The sequence below is a fragment of the Phlebotomus papatasi genome, chromosome 1 (genome assembly GCF_024763615.1).
Source record: "Phlebotomus papatasi isolate M1 chromosome 1, Ppap_2.1, whole genome shotgun sequence".
Lineage (NCBI taxonomy): Eukaryota > Metazoa > Arthropoda > Insecta > Diptera > Psychodidae > Phlebotomus > Phlebotomus papatasi.
This window is the reverse complement of record NC_077222.1, coordinates 7,429,142-7,448,728: the sequence shown is the minus strand read 5'-3', so window position 1 is coordinate 7,448,728 and position 19,587 is coordinate 7,429,142. Positions and strand designations below refer to the sequence as shown.

The 19,587-nt window shown below is 36.0% G+C and overlaps 2 protein-coding genes across 4 annotated transcripts; one reads left to right on the top strand and one right to left on the bottom strand.

Annotated features, from left to right (window-relative positions):
• Positions 1-417: 417 nt before the first annotated feature.
• LOC129798663 (heat shock protein 27-like) lies at positions 418-1,048 on the top strand. Its single transcript, XM_055841929.1, has one exon. The coding sequence runs from the start codon at positions 430-432 to the stop codon at positions 973-975; it is 546 nt and encodes a 181-aa protein (XP_055697904.1). The 5' UTR covers positions 418-429; the 3' UTR covers positions 976-1,048.
• Positions 1,040-12,861, bottom strand: LOC129798660 (calcyphosin-like protein). 3 transcript variants are annotated; one of them, XM_055841926.1, is made up of 3 exons: positions 12,756-12,861; positions 6,417-6,752; positions 1,040-1,511 (listed from the first exon to the last, which is right to left on the bottom strand). In XM_055841926.1, exons 2-3 carry the CDS (start codon positions 6,750-6,752, stop codon positions 1,200-1,202), a joined length of 648 nt encoding a protein of 215 aa, XP_055697901.1. In that variant the 5' UTR covers positions 12,756-12,861; the 3' UTR covers positions 1,040-1,199. The 3 variants fall into 3 exon arrangements, with proteins under 3 accessions (XP_055697901.1, XP_055697902.1, XP_055697900.1); XM_055841927.1 differs by lacking the exon at positions 12,756-12,861 and adding an exon at positions 6,976-7,312; XM_055841925.1 differs by lacking the exon at positions 12,756-12,861 and adding an exon at positions 6,896-6,969.
• Between the last annotated feature and the right edge of the window lie 6,726 nt (positions 12,862-19,587).

Sequence of the window (19,587 nt, the reverse complement as noted above, 5' to 3'; positions counted from 1 at the left end):
ATAGGCGACTGATGCTTGAGTGATTCACTGCATCGAACTTTCCAAATGTTTGAGAATTCTATAGAAACTTCTCGACTATACGGGTTGGTTGGGGAACCTACTAGAACATTTGACAGGCTTTGATAAACATGCATCGAATTTTCTAGCAAGCTCTCGAACCTCCTACAGTCAAGGCGTTTCTTATACAATTCAAAGGTTTACTGACGATTTTTGGATGATTCACAGCCTCGAACCTTCCAAATGTTCGAGAATTCTGTAGAAACTTCTCGACCATTCGAGATGGTTCGGGAATTCACTAGAACATTTGACAGGCCTTTATAAGAGAACGCCTCAGCCAAGATATCATCACAGTGGAAATCAAACAGTCGAAGAGACAACAAGTGAAGAGTTTCAAGGAAACAGTTGATGAAAAATCTAAAAAAAGTGAAAATGTCTGTTTTGCCAGTGATTTTGAATATTGTGGAGGATTTCTCCGACATGGATCCCTGGACTGAAATCTCCAGCATTCCCAGAGAGTTTAGGATGATTCACAGAAAGCCCCGTTTCTTGCGAGCTCCATACAACAGCGAGAAACGCTGCAAGCTGACCAGGAAATACAGCAAATCTCCTGAGAAGGATGGCTTTGAGATGAATCTGGACGTTAAACAATTCCGTCCTGAAGAGATCTCTGTCAAGGCTGTGGACAATCACGTCGTGGTGGAAGCTAAGCATGAGGAACGCGAAGATGAGAACAGCTTTGTTTCCCGCCATTTTGTCAGCCGTTACTCCCTGCCCAAGGATTGCGATGTCCAAGAATTGGTATCCAGTCTCTCATCCGATGGAGTCCTCACACTTAAAGCTCCACCTCTCCACAAAGGAATAAAGAGCAAAGAACGAGTCATTGAAATCCAGAGAATCAACACACCGCATTTACCAGACAAGGAGAAATCTTCAGAAAACCACAAGGACACCACAGATGAAAATCCAGAAAAATAGATTAAAAGACTGTAAAAAAACTTAATGCCAGTATAATAAAATAAAAATTCCAATGTAAATTTCGTTTTTTCGATTTCTCTGTATGGCTTTTATTTTGATCCAATTTGTAATTGATTTGCAAGTACGATTACTAATTAGAAATATAACATTAATAAAGGCAGTTTAGTGTAAGAGACATCTTCAGAAGAATTTCCTTTGGTTACTTTTATCGTCAGAGACTCAAGTTATAGTTTGTAGGCTTGTCTCATCATTAGGTCAAAATACGCATCATTGTCCACTGAGGCTGATATCGAGGAATAGTAATTGAAGAATTCTTCTCGAGTCACCTTTCCATCTACCAAACCACCCACTTCGAAATTGGCCAGGAACTTCTTCATGATAGTCTCTTCCGTCTCCTCACCACTTATGTACCTTGGGTGAGCTTTCACAGAATAAACATTCTTCAGGTCATCAATTGTTATGACTCCATCGCCGGTTTTATCGAGTTTCTTAAATGCTTGCTCGATTATATTGGTTCTGCCTTCTGACATGGGGGGCTGGAAAAATAAATGAGTTTAGAAGTGATAAATTAAAGGGCAATAACAATAAAAATAGTAACATTTCTGCAAAGGAAAAACAACGCAGATATAATTGGAAACTATTACTTTTAATTATTTTTGCTTTTTTTCAGATCTTTAAAAATTGTAACGAAATGACAAAAAGTTATAGCCATATTAAAAATTTATTTTTCAATTGTCTAATACTTTATCTAATATTTTGGTTTTTATAAAATAAGTTGGGGATCTCAGTGCCGCAATAGGCAAAGACCGTTGACTCTTGGGCGGTGAGATCACTGACTCGACTCCCACAGCTGTGAATTCGAGTCCCGCCCGGTGCAGACAATTGAATGTCGAGAAAAAAAAAACATTTTCACTATGATAAAACGTAATAAAATGCACCGCCTCTGCCCAAAAAAACCTTCAGGAGCACGGAAGAAGCATTCACCAGGACGCAGGCGTTTCCGTCCTGAGCGATCAACGATCAGCAGATTCTTCCAACACGATGCACATTGTAATGATTACATTGTAATACCAAATAAAGTGTCTCGATACGATTAATAAATAATACAATAGGGGAGACTGGGGCAAAAAGTCACAAATCGAAAATTTTAAAATTCAATATCTTCCAAGATAAATAAGATTGAAGCTTAAAATTTTTTTCCATAGATAGCCTCCATAGGTCTTCTTCAATGTCGTAAGTTTGTTAGAATTTGAACAAGGAATTTAGAAAATAAAAAATATCGAAATTTTTAGCCCTATTTTTGAAATATTTTCCGTGCAGAAGATATCAATTATTAGCTACTTATTTTAAATTTGATGCACTGGTGAATATTTCCCAAATTATATGGATATTCTTTTAATACGAATCCGCTATCTATTTTAGAATTTTACAAAGATTCTTTTCTTCAGAAATTCTTTTATTAAAAACGACCACTTGGGGTAAAAAGTAACAAAAGCTATGGAGCAAAAAGTAACAAAAACCGAAACAATTTTTGATGCTCCACGGAGAAAAGAAACGTCAATGCTTGTTTGCATTGGTCAAACGATTTGCAGTCTTTTGTATGTTTTTTTTGTAAAATAGCTTAAAATGCGTTTCTCTCGCTCAGATAGAGAAAACGATGTTTTACAAAGGTGTAGAAGAATAAATTTCCTATCAAAATATGTCCTCTAGGTATTTTACTTAAATTTACGAAAGCCCGTAATAAAGCGAATCAAAATGTGATAGTATCTTATGCCTGATACTATTTGCCCCAGAATTTTTGAGAATGATCACAAAATTACCCCTTAGAAAACGGCTCGATAAATATATTTCCTTACAAAATAGAAGAAAATGACTTTCACAGAGTTGTAGAGCGGTAAATTTCCTATAAACCTGTGCTAATTAGAAATTTTGGAGGTACTCAGGTAGCTTATAAAAAAATAAAATATCCGTTTTGTGACTTTTTGCCCCAGTCTCCCTGATGTTTAGAATTACATTCAATAAAAAAAATAAATTTAGAAATTAGGGAAGGGGATTCAAGAATATTTTATCTATTATATTCAGTAATACCGGCTTCAGACCTGAGGAGGTTTAGCCCAGTTCCCGAAAGTCTCAAATTTTAAAACAGTAGCCAATTTTATTGATTTATCAGAATTAACCATATCATTCACCTTTAATAATCAATCTTAAGTCATATTTTCTCAAAAAATTTTGACTGATAAGAAATAAGAGAAGTTAAGCCATATGGCTTAGCCTTAGATCGTCTTCAGACTAGAGGTTTAGCCTATAGTTTCAGAAGGTCTCAAAATCCTAAAAAGCAATCAATTTGATTTGTTCTTTTGATTCAATTAGAATTATTCCCCTTAATAGTCCATTTCTAAGTCAAAATTTTCGACTGATAAGTAGGGGAAAGTACTCTTCCTTCGAACGTCTATACCTTCGAATAATGTGAATTTTCTTTAAATTTTCTTAAGAGACTTACACAAAAATATCACATAATTATCAATAATTGATGATAAGACAACTAATATTTGATCGAAATGTTTGAATTTCTTAGGAAAAATAAAAGAAATTTCACATTATTCGAAAGCATGAACGTTCGAAGGGAGAGTAATTTCTCCTATCTAGAGAATTTAAGCCTTATGACTAAGCCTTAGGTCTGAAGCCAGTATAATTGTGTACAGAAATTGTACTTATCAAAAGAAAAATTTCAAAAATTAAGATAATGACCTAAAACCTTTGTTTTTTTATTATTCATCCGATCAGTTTTTTTTTAGTCAGCAAATAACGTAAATAAATTTTTCTAACGTAAATATTTTTCTTCCACGATTCAAATTTCTAAAATTAAGTTTGACATGATTTAACTAGTCATAGGATTAGAGAAAAACTCTTTCGGTTTGTTTGTTAAAACATTCACTATAAAATTCTTTTTTTTTCATTTTCCAAGATCTAGAATAATTTTTTTAAGTATTTCCTCATTTAAGATTGTCAAAAAAGACAACGTTTATAACCAATTTATTTAAAAAAATATATATATTATAGGGTCCCGGTCAAAATCCCGAAAGCCAAAATCCCGAATTTTTAAAAGTGTCATAGCTACTCCCACGATTGTACCCGCGCTTGCTGGAGGGAAAGGGAAATCTTCGGTGTCTTTGGAAATTATTTTAAACATTTTCCTCCATATAATTTCATCTTTATCAGGATTTTGAACATTCGTGATTTTGATTTTCGGGATTTTGGCTTTCTGGATTTTGGTTTTCGGGATTTTGGCTTTCGGGATTTTGGCCTTTTCGGGATTTTGGCGTTCGAGATTTTGGCTCTCGCGATTTTGGCTGCCACCGGTTCCAATCGACCATATCAGTACAAGAAAAAAACACTAAATCCATCTAGTTGGTTTTCCCAAGAGTTTCAACTGGTTATAGAGTGGTTTAATGGGTTTAAAAAAAAAGTAAAACCGAAAAAACATGGTTTTTAAGGGGATAGAAGAGCGTGCGAGGAGAAAAAGAAAAAAAACATTTGGAGATGATGTTTTTTTTTTTATTGAGGGTCATCGAAGACTGGAGGTTGATATCTTTTACCGTTTAAGCTCCAGAGCAGTGACAGTTGGAAAAAAAGCAGATTAAGTAGCACTTTGAGGTAGTGCATTAAAATAAAATTTTTATAGGCCATTTTAAAACATTTTCCTTATACAGGATTAATCAATTTTTAATTTTTCGAGCTTATTTTTCAAAATTTTTCATTTTGGGATTTTTGGAAGACTTCTCCCTCCTGATATGCTTTTATTAAAAATTTTCGCTCAGAAAAAAGAGATAAAAATTTGAATTGATTGGGATTTACTCGGTCTTCTATATCTCCACACCAGTTAGCTTTTCTTTGGAAAATGTCGTGAAAAGCTTAAAAAGCAAATTCTCTGTAAGAATTTTTATTTTTGACAAATAAAGTGTTGACTAAAAAGCTTTCAAGCATTTCAGGAACTCAATAAAAATTTTTTTTATTACATTCTGCCCCAGGTTCCCCTATACAAAAGGAAATATGTATCAAATTATCCAAAATTATCTAAATTTTAATTTTATAAATATTAATTTGTTTTTAATACGAATTTTCTTTAGTGTTTTAAAAACTAAGTTCATCTTAGTACAAAAATTTAATAAAACAAATAACTTCTTTAAAATTTAAAAATTTTTGAAAACACGCTTTTTTAAATTGTTAGTTATCAAAAATAAAATTTTGTCATTTACCAAAATTTAAAATACTTCTCCATTTATTTTTTTTTTATTTAGTTAACAGGGAGTTAATAAAAGAATAGGGCATCAGTAGGGGAATTCTGTAACGATATGACAATGTCATATGACAAATTTTCGTGATAAATTGGGAAACAGGACAACATTAAAGGCCAATAAGTACCGAATGGTCATTACAAGGAGCTATATCAAGCTCTTAGTAACGGATATGAATCTGATTTTCAATTAATTTTTCCGAATTTTCCATATAAAAGTTTTAAAATTTGTCATACACTGAGAGAAATCCGAAAAAGTTAAAATAACATTCCGGAAATGTTTATTTTACCCTGCAGTATTGATCCAAAAACGGTGTAAATATTACCCTTTTTAGGTGTATTGGGGGTTAAAGTTACCCTTTTTTCATGTTGATTTTACCCTCAAAAGGTGTAAAATGAACATTAAAAAATGTTGATATAATTTTACACCCAAAAAGTGTTAAAGTTATGAGGAAAAAAAGTTAACCGCAGCCTCTTTTTTTTCTCAGTGTATGACATTGTCATACTGTTACAGAATTCCCCTACAGGAAAATTCATTGATTTTGTAATTCTCTCTTTAATTTATATCCAAAAATCCTTTTGTAAAATTTATTAACCCATTCAGTCAATGTACCAGAAATACTTGAGATAGAATGTTCATATTATGGAATTAGTTACCTACAGACTAATAGATGATTTTTTTGAAAAGGAAAAAAAATTACCTTTCATGGGGGCGCGGGGAGCCCCTGTTAAACACACGTCTTAACGGTCGCTGAATTTAAATTCTGTGCATTAATTCATTGCACACTCTATTGCTTTAGATAGAGTAACTATCCAAGAAAACAAATTAGCAACAAGAATTCAAATCAAGAAAAAGGAAAGACGCCAATTTTAACAAATTCGATGGGATGTCGAATTTTCCGTTCGCCATTTTGAGCAAAAATTTTGCATGACCTTCCGCGAAGCAAGAAAACAATAACAAAATGTATTCCCATCTCTGTCGGACTATTCTTCTCAAGAAATTGAAGAACTAAAATTACTAAAAATCCATTCCCGACAGCAATTCGGATTAAAATTGCCTGGGAATAAATCATCTAAAATCACTCAATTTGCGTATGATATATAATACCATGGTGAGGAATGGGTTAAGAGGACTTTTCAAACTTACCCTCAAGGCAACAAGAAATTCTGTCATGTTGATTGATCCATTTCCATCGGTGTCGAATTTGTGAAATAAATCATCCCCATCATTATCCTCAATATCCAATCCTGTATCTTTTATCCCTTTGAAAAACTCTTCCCTGTTCAGGGCTTTATTCCCATCATCGTCCATCCTTCTGAATGTCCGGCCAAGCCCAAGAATTCCCGTGGCTCCACGAGCAAGGCACATGAGTCTCAGCTTCTCCAGAGTATCCTTCTCGCGCCCATCCATAAGGGCCCTTCGGCTTTTGTTCACCAGATCAGACTCATGCCTTGACATTGCACTGACTGGACGATTGGCCATCTGCAAACACAAGACACACCTAAGTGAAAATTGGCTGTGGGCAGAGGAAAGTGGATGGGAAATCGCGTGCTCAGATAGCATCACGGTCAGGAAGCACAAATAAAGTAATCAACCGGGTGTGGGGGGAGCTTTAACTTTGAAACCTTTAGCGAAATCCGTTGATTGTACGTCGGGAATAACCTGGGAAACATTTAAATGCGTCTAAGAGAATATCACACTTAACTTTACAGCCACTAAATCACTTTACAATCCTTTGTACTTCTATTACAATTCACCATAAAAAAAGTGGTCTGTCCTCTGCCCAACTTATGTATCGATTGCCGTATTTACGGACAAAAAAAATCGATTTGATTGTGAAGAAAAGAACATAAGATAGAAAAATATTGATGATGACTCTACATGACCCAATTCTTTTGTACACTCCAGTTAAACCACTTTTACTCTTTCACCAAGCAATGAAGGAAAGGCGATTCCTCAAAAGCTCTAAAGGTGAAGCTTATTGTTATTACCCTTTGACCCGACAATAAACTTCTTTTCCTACCGCATGAACGGCGATATTACAACTAATCCAACAACGCGAACAAATTAAATGAAAGTGATTCAAGTCTGTGTCTGGGGCGAAAGTGTTGAAGCTTTTCCACTTCACGTGTGCTCGACCATTAATTTTGTATGTGTATGTAAAGTTAATGTTTAGAAAAAAAAATCAGGAGCGTAAAAAAATGATTAGAAAAAATGCCATTCAATTAAGTTAAATTTTAGAACATTAATAAGCAAGCTGATCACCTAAAGGATTTTTTAAACTTTGAATAAAGCTTGTTAATTTGAAAAGATATTCACCTTATATCCTAAAATGTGCTTTGAATAAATCAATTGTTTTTAATCAAAATAAATTATGTATATTTACGGATTTATTTTTCCCATATAAATCTAGAAAATATAAGTTATTTCAATATTACCAAAAGCACTAAAAGTATGGATCGAATTTGAAAGGTTTAAATTCAGGAAATTAAAGTGTTTCTATCATTATTTTAAGAAAACATTTTTAATAGTTTACTAACTTTAATATTTTAAGCAAAAAATTTCGTATTCGTTTTGTTGTCCGTAATTGTCTTATCAGAAATTCACATAGTGCACTTTTAATTTAAAATGTATATAAACCCAGTATCCGTTCGAGCCTTATGATCCTCCCTAGTCCTTTCCTTCAAGGAGAATATTTGAGTACAGAATACGTGTTCCAACATGCAATGCTTTTCATGAATTTGAAGAATATTTAAGATTTTGTGATGGAAGTCTAGAAAATTGCAAAGAAAATGAAGAGTTAGGGATATAGAGGAAACTGGGGCAGCATCAAACACTAATTTCTATTTTTAAACTACTTGGACTATCTCGACCATTTCTTCAGTAGAGAAGCATCCATAATAATGCCAATAAATTTCTATAAATCTTGTCCTCTGAAGTCGAATATCAGATTGAAAAATCGCAGTGTTTGGTGCTACTCCGTATTTGGTGGTGCCCCAGTATCCCCGATTTGTTCTAAGAAAATTTTTCTTGAGTTCTCCTTTATATATTAGATAGATAGATAGATAGATTTATTTCCTCTTAGACCATCTGCGGCTGTCGCCGACTTCAGAACCATTATTATCCTTTGACACTAATATATCTACATCCTACAAGGCAGCTTTATTGAGACAAATAATTTTTTTATTTTACAATATTACAGATTCTCATCTTAAAGTATCTGAATACCTAGACGTGATTGATTAATACAGTAGACTCTCTCTCAATCGGGCATATGGTGCAAAATGTCATGCAAATTATCGATAGATTTGGGCGTCAAAGTCGTCAAAGTCATTGTAAATTCCACAAAAAGCGCTCAATTATAAAGAATCATGATAAAATAAGAGGAACTACAGCGAATTTGAGCAAATTTGCTTCATAATTAAAAGTGAAAATTGTCAACATAATTTTTCGCTCTATTGAAAAAGAGCCGATTGAGCGAGAGTCTACTGTAAGTGTCATCACACAGAAATGGTCAGGAACCACAAAGGATTTAAAAAATTCCGGTCTATTTAAATCCCATTCTTTGCTGTTTCGTAACGTACCTGATCTAAAAAACTATCAGAAAAACATATCGACAAAAGTCTAAGACAGTTTCTAGGAGAGAGAAGTAATGCTGCTATTCCGGCTATTCAAATGTCAAATTAACATATTTTGCATAAGTATTCTGGGGATCTTTTGAGTGATGAATTGGCTCAAATCGGTTGAGAACCGGTAAACGGTAAATGATGCGAAAATTCTTTTGAGGTATATCATCTAAGTCACGAGTTCGAGCATTTCGCAAAGCCTGGAACGCTTTGCCACCACTTTTTATTATTAATCTAATGGGTGGGCTGTAATCTTCCATCACTCCTCCTCTCTTTTACAAACCATGTAAGAAGGGCGGACCCTATTGGTATTGATTTAGGTAAATACTAAAAAAAAATAATTATTTGAACATTCATGATTTTGAAATGTTAAACCACTTTGGATGGTTTATTTTAAACCAATTTGCTTAAATTTGGAAATTTTGGAAAGGCCTTGAAATTTTCAATCCACCTACATAGTCTCAAACGGTAATGAATAGATTAATATTCGTAAATTATGTGTTTCGTTAGAGTTGGTCGTATATGTTAATTTTTCAATTTGGAAGTCAAACGGTAAGAGATATCGAATTCTGGTTTTCGGTGACCCCCCTCTGTAAAGCCCAAAATAGACACAGGGATCTACTGATCTACTGACACAGAGATCAGGCTGATCTTCCAAATTCATGAGATCTAGTGAAATTACAGGAATTAGGCGACATCAGATCAGCGCCAATGCTGAAAATAAAAAGTTTCACTTTGGGTGATTTTGGGTGCTTTTCGAACTGTCAATTGGGTGAAAAAAAACATGGGGAGTAATGGTACGCAATGTTGCAAAATCTTAAAATGCATTAAGATTGGAGTAATGGGAAGGTCAGAGTGCTCCTTTCTGTACGAAAAATCCATTGATATTGCACTTAAGAAGTCTTTCAGCAATCAAAGTGTGGGAATAAATAGAAATTTACGCTGAAAACGCTAATCCTTGATTCTAAATTCTCAGTGTATGATAGTTTGGGCTGATCCTTTACCGCCAATTTTTTTTTAGCCGAGTATTCTCCAGGATCAGCCTGTGTCTATTTTCGGCATAAGTCCCATAAACCTATGTGGCCTAGCTAGGTGAATCTGCCCCTTTTCCCCTATTTTCTCATTCTCCTCTAAAACAATGTTATTTAGGGTTCCTCGAAAACTGTTCGAATAATTTCTTAAATTTTCGGATATGTTTTGGAGGTAACCCAGATGAACATCATCACCATCCTTTTCAACCGCTTATCCCTATTGGGGTCACGTCACGGGCCTATGACATCAAGGTTAAGAGCTCACACCTGTCGATCTTCCGCCACTTCAGGAAGATGTTCAGTTTGATCCTAATGCACTCCAAGGCAAAAATCTGAATTTGATTCAGCCACTTTGTCCTAAGGCCTGCCTTAAGGTCGAGGTATTATCCCAATGGCTTGCATAGCTTTTCTGGGGAATTTTTCTTCAGATGAACATTTTGTAAAAGAATTATTTCTGACTCAAGACGGAATAACCCCATTAGAGTAATCATGTATACCGTAAAGTAATTTAAAAAAAAACCTAGGAAATCAAATCACAAAGACTGAATTTTTTAAATTATTAAATGAAAATTTTAGAAAATATACTTCAAATGTTTTATATACTTTGTACTTTTATGTACTTATTGGCTCCGGCTTACCTTTCAGATCAGGAAAATTTCACGAAGACGAAATTCTAATCCCTTTCTCTTCAAACATTTTGCATATGACTATTTCATTCTTTCGCATACTACATTCTATTGATATAATATATAATAATAATAATATAATAATGCTGGCACAACATTCCATAAAGGAACTAGGCCTTCCCACAAACGGATTTCTAGACAAGCATTATTATTTTTTCTTGTACGGGATGAGGTTGTCAGTCCCATGCCCGTGGAATCAAGTGCAGTGAAGCTCACTGGATAGAATCCGAACACCTTTAACGCCAGAAAAAATTCTGGTGACCTAAAGGAGATTTGAACCCGGGACACTTGCATCATAGAGCGAGTGCTCTACCACTTGACCCATTGAGTGTCCTAATACATTCTATTGAGCTAAATTGAATTTGGACTGATGTTTAAAAGAAGAAGAAGAGTGCAAGAGAATGAGATAGACATATGCAAAGCATGTGAGTAAGAAAGGGAATCGAATTTAGACTTCATGAAATTTACCTGATCTAAAAGGTGTGTCGGAGCCATTAAGAGCTAAATTAAATAACTTTTTGATTAATAATGAAAAAATATTTTATGTAATGCTGTTTTTTCAGTCTTTCCATTTAAGAAAATGTATCTTTTTATTTTGAAAATTAATATTAATAACTTTAATTTTTAAAAGAGTTCCAGGTTTAATTTTCTCATTCACTCTGATACGCGTTTATTTTTTTTTTAAATATTCGCAAAGCCAAAATTATTGTGCGTGCTGCATTAGTTTTCGTGGTCAGTTATACGCAAACATATATAAAAATATAAGAAACATTTATTTTATGTTGAAAGAGACACATTAGAAAACTCTGTCTTTAATAAAATCAAAACGAACATTGATCTTAAAAATACAATTTCGTATAATAAGTTTTTGAATAATTAAGACGAAAAATGCAAAATTAACTGTGTTATCACACTTGCACATTAAAATTTTAATATGATTCACATTAATTGTCGTTGGTGAGAGTCCAAATGTGTAATTTGTGTGTTTGAATCATTTTATTTCCAAAATTTGATCTATTTGTTGATAAAAAGGTAGACTTGGCCCTCAAAATTTGATATAAATTGATTTATAGCATTAATGCGAAAAATTAATGCGATTTTCTCTTTAATTTTTTAATGTGAAAAATATTTATGCTTTAGGTAAATTTAAACTTATTTTTGCAGGCCAAGTCCACTTCTTTATCAATAAATAGAAAAACCCCAAAATATTAAGTGACTCAAAGACACAAATAACATATTTATACGCTCACAAGCGAAAATTAATGTGAATCACATTAAAATTTTAATGTGCAAGTGTGATAACGCTGTAAGATTTCCATATTTTTTGAATACAAATTCCAATGCGGTGCTTTTTTCTGCACTACCACCCTTTTCCCCTTTATATACGCGGTGAAATGTTCAAGTAACCAGTAACATATATTAACTTGCGTGTTAATTTATAAAATACTTTCTCCCCGTCATTTTTTCACCACCTCTTTTTCCTTATTCACCAATTAAACTCGAAGATTATTTACTGAAATGTTACATTATTTCACGTTCCCCCATTTTTTGCCTTTACTGGGTCAATAATTTATGCGTGTACTATAAATAATAAAAAAAAAATTGTAACAAATTAGTTTTTTTAAGGACGTATGAACTGAAAATGAGGGATATTCTTCGTGACACTTTATTCAATGATATACCACAATTTTTCTGTCGCATTGCTTCACTATCAGTTCAATGCACCCGACCAACCTCAAGGCTTGCCCCATGTGCCAAAAGCTCTTTTCCGAGAGGAAAGCTCCTCCCGCTGAATAAATGTGAATTTGCACTCAAGGATAATTAATAGATCGCGGTGATACACACGGAAAAATGTGTTTAATTTCATTAAGAGGATGGGTGCGTGTGATGAATAATATTTGATACATATTAAGTAGCTGCAACCTTCCATATGGACTTGGTCGAAAAATCGATAAAACACGAATATAATTTGGGCATTAAATAAAATTATTATACAAAAACTAAAATATTAGTGATAAATCATGCTTAATAATTTCCGAATACACTAAAGCCTTCCTTTATAATGCGAAAATCACAATAATTTCACAGAGAAAGGAAATAACATTTATTATGTTAAGGATTAATACATAAAGCACAACTCACTTTTGAATATATTTTTCCTAAGTGAATAACACTTTTTCGTAAGAGGATAAAGCTTTTTTTTTGGGTTGGTGTGGGTTCGCGATGAGCAGCAGATTAATCAATTCGACGGTCTTTGAACGACTAAAGCAAACCACTCCGTTTCCGGTAATGTGGAGCAACTCCACCATGGAAAAGAAGCATATCACGGCGCAGAGCATTGTAGTGGCGCCGGGTGGAACGAGAATGCAAGGCGAAGACGCTTCAACTGCATGTACACTAACTTACTTTTTTTTAAGTTCAGTTGAATGACCATTAATTATATTTTCAGCAAGCAAAATGAGAAAAGCAAAGTTGTCACATTTTATTTAATTATTCTTCCTTTAAACTTTTGAAAAGTCAATGTTTTCTTAATAGCGGAGGGTGGGGCAATTAAATACTGGATTTTATTAAAACACAATCAAGCTTGTTTCTAATTAAATTTTTGCTAACCAAAAATATATAGATTTATTGAATTTACAATTAAGTTAGTGTTTCAAAAGAAGTATAATTTTTAGATACAATGCATGTACGAAACTACCCCACCCTTGCCTATTCGAAATTCTCTTTCGATCAAATAACCGAAAAAACGTGTTAAATATTTTGCAAGTTTAAATAATGTGGTTTTGTCATGTATAAATAAAGCAAAGAGATAATACCTAATTAGTAAATCAGTAAAGTCTGGTCTTAGTACATATTGACACTACTTATTAGAAGCACAATAGCAGTATAGTTTGCGCACTCTCTTTATGTTCGAATGTTTAAATTTTAAATGCTTCATTCAAAGTGGGTGTTCTCTTCTATTGAACAAAAATCAACATATTTAAATTTAGCAATGTTATCAAATAAGATTTCCGCTTCAAGTTCAAGAGGAGACTTTGGTAAAGTATTATTTGTAAAAGATGAGAAAAGTGTCTCAGATTAACGGGAATTCCTGATGTGGATGTATTTCTTAAGAAAAAATTAAGTCACGTAGGGTAAGTGTACCAAATTCCGGCCAGCTTGCAATTCCGGCCACCTTTTTTGTTCCTCGAATTTTCATGAATTTTTAGTTTTTACATACTCCAGAGATTATACAATGCAAAAGAATAACAAAAAATGTAGCTTTGACAAACGAAATGACGTGAAAAAGGCATTGGAAGAATTCCCGAAGAGCAAGGAGCTATGAGAATGAAGGTGGCCGAAATAGGGCACCAAAGCTATGTCTACATTTTTATTCATTTTAAATTGTATTAAAAATGATAGTGAATAAAGACGATAAACTGTCTACAAGGTTCTAAGCAACACTCCTTAAGTAGAAGGAATAAAAAAATCAATTTCTATTAAATATATTACATTTCAAACTTGAAACTTTGGCGCTTGCATGCAACTATGTCGAAATTCGACACACTTACCCTAAGCTAAATTAAACTCATCGACTTATCATCAATGATACACCCGTTCCTTTAACAATAAGCAAGCTATAAAAATTTAAAAATGCTACTCCTGAAGTCGGGCTTTTGCCCTGAAAGATTCCTTATGGAGACCAAGGCTTATCGCGGCCAATTGCCCGGCAGCGACCCAGCTCTGTGCCTCCATCCGAACACTTCCAGGCCATGTTACCGACTGACTGACAGTGTTGCCTGTCAGCCAATCTCCCCCACACGGCGGGCAACAGAACTATACCGCCAGTAAAAGGCCTTGCTTGGAGCGAGAGGCGGGAAATATGAATTTCCCGCGAACAGGGAAGGGAATCCACCAGCCGGGCTCTATTTCGCTATCGGGTGGAAAATCTCGACTACAATTCGGCCATCCGACGACTCACCGTCCTCGGTGTAGTCAGTGCCAAAAGGGAAGGGTAGTACTATTGCCAAGCACTATTTCCAAATCCAATTACCCTTAAGGCGACTGCCACTGGCCTTAGAAACTCCATTCCAGAAACAATTTCAGAAACCGGTAGAGTCGCTTCTCCATAATGCGACAACCAATATGCTTTTTCTGTATCAGTGTGATTGACCCCAATAACTTTTATCATATTAACCGGAATGATTCCATGCATAAGGAAATCTCCATTTGTCTTATGCGACTACCAGACCAGCATTATGTCAAGGTCTTTTACATTATTATCCGCTACTACCTTTGGTGTCTCTATCACTTACGCCTTCTTAAATTTTACAGAACTCTGCTCTGCCTGAAATTACCATTTATCAGACCCACAGAATTCTGATGGGGAGAACTTCTCCATGTCCCTCTACCCATAACTGCATTGCGTAATTCAACAGAACTGTATACCTGCCCAGACCTTCACTAGACCAACAGAACTGTACACCAGAACATGCAGAGACATGCTCTTTTTTTATCCGTAACTGCTTACACGGATTCCACAGAACTGTGCACTTGTCCGGAATGCCCGCCGGACCGACAGAACTGTCTGGGGAACTTCTATGGCATAAGCCATTGCGACCGTCCGCACCCCGCTTCTTCTGACTGCGTATTCAGACTCTAACAGATCTGTACACCTGTCTGGAGTGCCCACCAGACCGACAGAACTGTCCAGGGAACTTCTATGGCATAAGCCATTGCGACCACCCGCGTCCCTTTGTCCGTAACTGCTTACGCGGACTTCAGCAGAACTGTACACCTGTCCGAAACGTATACCAGACCGACAGTACTATTTTATCCGTAACTGCTTACCCGGACTTCAGCAGAACTGTACACCTGTCCGGAACGTCTATCAGACCGACAGAACTGTTTTGAGTTTGGAAGCTTTTACGGCATGAGCCGTTGTGTCCGTCCGTACCCCTGTATCCGTAACGGCTTATACGGATTCTATTTGAACTGTGGACCTGTCCGGTATTCCTACCAGGCCCATAGTTCTCTCTATTGGGACTTCTACAGCAGCGACCGTTTTGTTCATCCATGTACTTTTTACTAGTCCGTCAGTACAGGGTAGAAATGTCTCTACGGTATTGCCTATTACCCTCGCTGGAATCCTCATTTAGTTCTAATTTGAATATCTTTTTCAGATCCAAAGCTCCTTCATTATGCTTCTCCAATTCCAATATTCTGGCCACAGAGATTCCAGCACTTTAGAACCACTTCCAGCACTTCCAGAGTATTTACCTTTAATGTCTCACAAAATATAAGATACTCAATTAGATATGTATTAGGAAGTCACCACAATTGGAATAATACACAGTTACCCATATATAACTCCAAATCTCTCAAGACTATATTTGATACTGTTTATAATCCCAATTTAAAAGCAAAATACTGCATCTCACAACACATTACTTGATTTAAGACATTCTCGATTGACTTCAACAATTAACCAAACCACCCATCTTTGGATTGGTACCCTCTGAGTCAAATATTAAAACCTGAATATTGAACTTGTGAAATTAATTCAATCAACAATTCTTAATTATTTTAGGACCCTATAACTCCCAAATAGTGTTGCTAACCCTCTCCATTTGTAAACGTTATTACCCTATTTTTTAAACCAATCCACCGTCTTCTGAGGTACTATTTTTTTTGTCGTGTATTATGGCAAAAGTATTCGCTAAAATGTGGATTTTAAATTCAACACCATCACTATCACCATATTTCCAATCGCTTATCCTTATTGGGGTTGCGACTTGGGACATCCAGGTTAGCAGCACCACGCTACCAGATTCTCCGTCACTTTAGGAAGGTGTTCACCGTCAAGGCGCTCCAAGGCAAGATCCTGAATTTGATTCAGTCACCTTGTCCTAGATCTGCTCCGAGATCGTCGCCTCTCCACAACGGCTTGCAAAGCTTTTCTTTGAAATCTTTCTCTATTTATGCATTGAACATACACATACCATCGAAGTTGCGATCTCTCAAGTCAAAGAAGCAACTTCTGGACTCCTAGCTCCTCAAGAACGGCTACGTTCCTCACTCGATCTAAACGAGAAATTCACTTAACCAACTGGAGGTATCTCATCTCGTCAGCTTGTATTCGCGATCTTGCCTTTCGATCATTACCCTAATCCCATGACTATAGGTGAGAATCGGAACGAACACAGCTTTGAAACTTATAATTCAGCCGAACGACTAAGTCCGGCCTTTGTTATCACGCTTCTGCTAAGCTCCCTCATTACTGCAGAAGCTTGATCGATTCATGACGATAGTTCATTGTCTATCCTATCATCTCTCGTGAATACACCCCGAGATACTTGAATTTCTCCACCATTTCCATTGGGTCTTCACCACATTTAGAGTGCATTGTACAGACTGTTGGAAAATCACCAATACCTCAGACTTAACCACTTTCACCTTCATATTTGTTTGGCCACAACACTTACAAATCGGTCAAGTGAGCTCTGAAGCTTTCTTCGCGATATCCAAAAAGAACCAATTCATCTGCAAAGAGAAGATAACTTCCAACTGCGTTCCATAATCTAGTCCATGTATATATAACTTGAACGATAATGGTGAAAGAACACATCCAAGACACAGTCCAACAACAACCCGAAAATCTTCCGACTTAAACTCTTTGACTCAAACACAGCTACTGCAATCCCTGTACAATAACAGGAAATCTCCCATTAACTCCTCATTCACTCCATACTTGTGCTGTAAACCCAAAGTTCCTCTCGACACTATCTCATATGTCTTTCCCAAAGCCATGAACAAGCACAAAATGGAACAGCATACTTTCAAGTCCACTAGACTTGTGAAAAAACAGCTCCGAGTTACTTCCACCCGGCTCGAACCCGCACTCTTCCTCACCCATTCCGGTCTTTCGATAATGTCTAGGAATTGTCTCTCAAGGACTTTGGCATACTATCTGACAGGCAATTCCCTTTGATAAATCTCCACTCAAAGAAATCCCTAAGTTTCTCATTTCATCCTTTCCCTCTCGGGACACCCTCTGTTCTGGCTGCTACAACAATGGAAATGGAAACAGTTGAACTTCCTAATGTCCTGCAATTCATCAATCACTCTGTCCAATTCTGGGTCCTAGAAATAAAACGTTGTTTTTTGACCCTTGCACCGTGACATAAACATCAAATATCAACACAAATTCCAAATCTCCAGGGAATTTAAATCCAATTCCACCAATTGTAACAAGTATTACTGTATTTACAATTAAATTGATTTCCCCTAGCTCAAAGCAGCTCTTACATGCCTTAAGAGCTCCTCAATTTGACACAAATTGACACTATAATCTCCAAAATACTGAGACTCTACGCCAGCTCTCTTAAAGAATTGAGATCATACAATTCAATTCCACGCATATTAATTCGATCATTCCATCCTTAACAGAAATCCGTGACAGGTTATACCGTTCCGAGAAATGTGCTCTTTTGTCTGCATCGGGATCGAAACACAGCAAACTCTTGTGGATATACTCGGCTTTTCAGAAGCATAATTCCCCACCTAGAAATCTTTAGAATCCAAAATTTCTCCTCAATTCTTGTAACGAGAGTTTGATATTTCTTAAAAAAAAATATTATTGCTGCCAGCCCAAATTTTACTTCTGTCTTTTCATCTTTTCCTACCTCTTGGTTTAAAGAATATTTCTGAAGGTTCTACTGCTTTAAAGGGGATCTCAGTGGAGCAACAGGTAAAATTGCCGAGTCCCGGGCGGACGAGACATCCGGCTCAACTATCATAGCTGCTAGTTCGAGTCCCGCCCGGTGGCAGCAACCGAATGTTTAGAAAAAGACACCTTCACATAAAATAAAACGCAATAAATACACCGCCCATGCCTAAAAACTCCGGGAGCATGAAGGAAGCATCTACACCACGGGAAGGCGTCCCCGGATGGTCTACAACAGACCCCGCAGATTCTCCCAATACGAGATCTACAACAATACAACATAAGTTGACCACATTGCAACAAGCATCCCGACCCGAATAACACCAACTGCCTTCAAACGGAATTTTCCTCCTCGAATTCCACCAGAAGCTTTGGTAGAATGTCATATTTCCCGATCCTTCGCTGTTTTTTTCCAGATCTCTTGAGAAAATCCCTAAATTGCGCATTCTCATCACAGCAGTCTACCCAAAACTTCAGAATTCACAAAATTACAGATGCACACAGATGTAATGAGGTATTGAGGCTATTCCTTTCATAGCAAACACAATCCTCCAGACTTTTGCTTTTTTTTTTTAACCTCACTTTATCGAGGTAAATATCACTCCACAAAATGTTCATCTAATTTTCCACACAAGTTCCGCAATTATGCCCACACATCCTGTGCATTCTCCATCAACCACTTTAATAGAAATCGGAATACTTAATGATGTAAATAATCTTTCCCGAATTCTCCCATAATTTTACACTCGGGTATCATTCTATCATCCCCAACTATGCCTGAGAATGCCTCCACTTTTAACCCAGAATTTTCCAATCTATAAACTCAACCCTTATCGTGCCTTATTCAATCACCTCAGTCCCCTCAGTCCAAAACAGCAACCCAAGGCATCACAGTTTTTCAACAGAAAGTCTCCGAACCGGGCCCCCATGGTGCTCTATAAGAAATCCATCCAATCTAAACTTTCATCGCTGTCATGTAAACCGTCTCCTCTTAACCATACCATGTGCTTTCTTCTAAAGAAAGAAACTTTCATGACCGAATCCGCTCTATTTACCTGCGGAGTGATCAAACTGATCATCGAGTTCATCATTCTCTCTCGTCAGATGGTTCAATTCTTCTCCTGGAACTCTCCAAACCTTCCCCTAGCATGGTCATTTCCTGGCACGCACTGCATAAAACTTCCCTTTACCATGGCTTGTCTACAACAAAACACGTTCCCAGCACATTCCCACACAGGTTTTAATCCTTCTTCAATGCAGTGTTTCATT

What these genes read in the sequence shown, in the direction of transcription:
- LOC129798663 (XM_055841929.1), top strand. Translation starts at nt 430, where the DNA reads ATGTCTGTTTTGCCAGTGATTTTGAATATTGTGGAGGATTTCTCCGAC.
- LOC129798660 (XM_055841925.1), bottom strand. Translation starts at nt 6,943, where the DNA reads ATGTTTCCCAGGTTATTCCCGACGTACAATCAACGGATTTCGCTAAAG. An exon ending in ATCAACGGATTTCGCTAAAG is followed by an intron (nt 6,753 to 6,895) that starts GTTTCAAAGTTA and finishes TTGTGTTTGCAG; the next exon opens with ATGGCCAATCGTCCAGTCAG. An exon ending in AATTTCTTGTTGCCTTGAGG is followed by an intron (nt 1,512 to 6,416) that starts GTAAGTTTGAAA and finishes TTATTTTTCCAG; the next exon opens with CCCCCCATGTCAGAAGGCAG.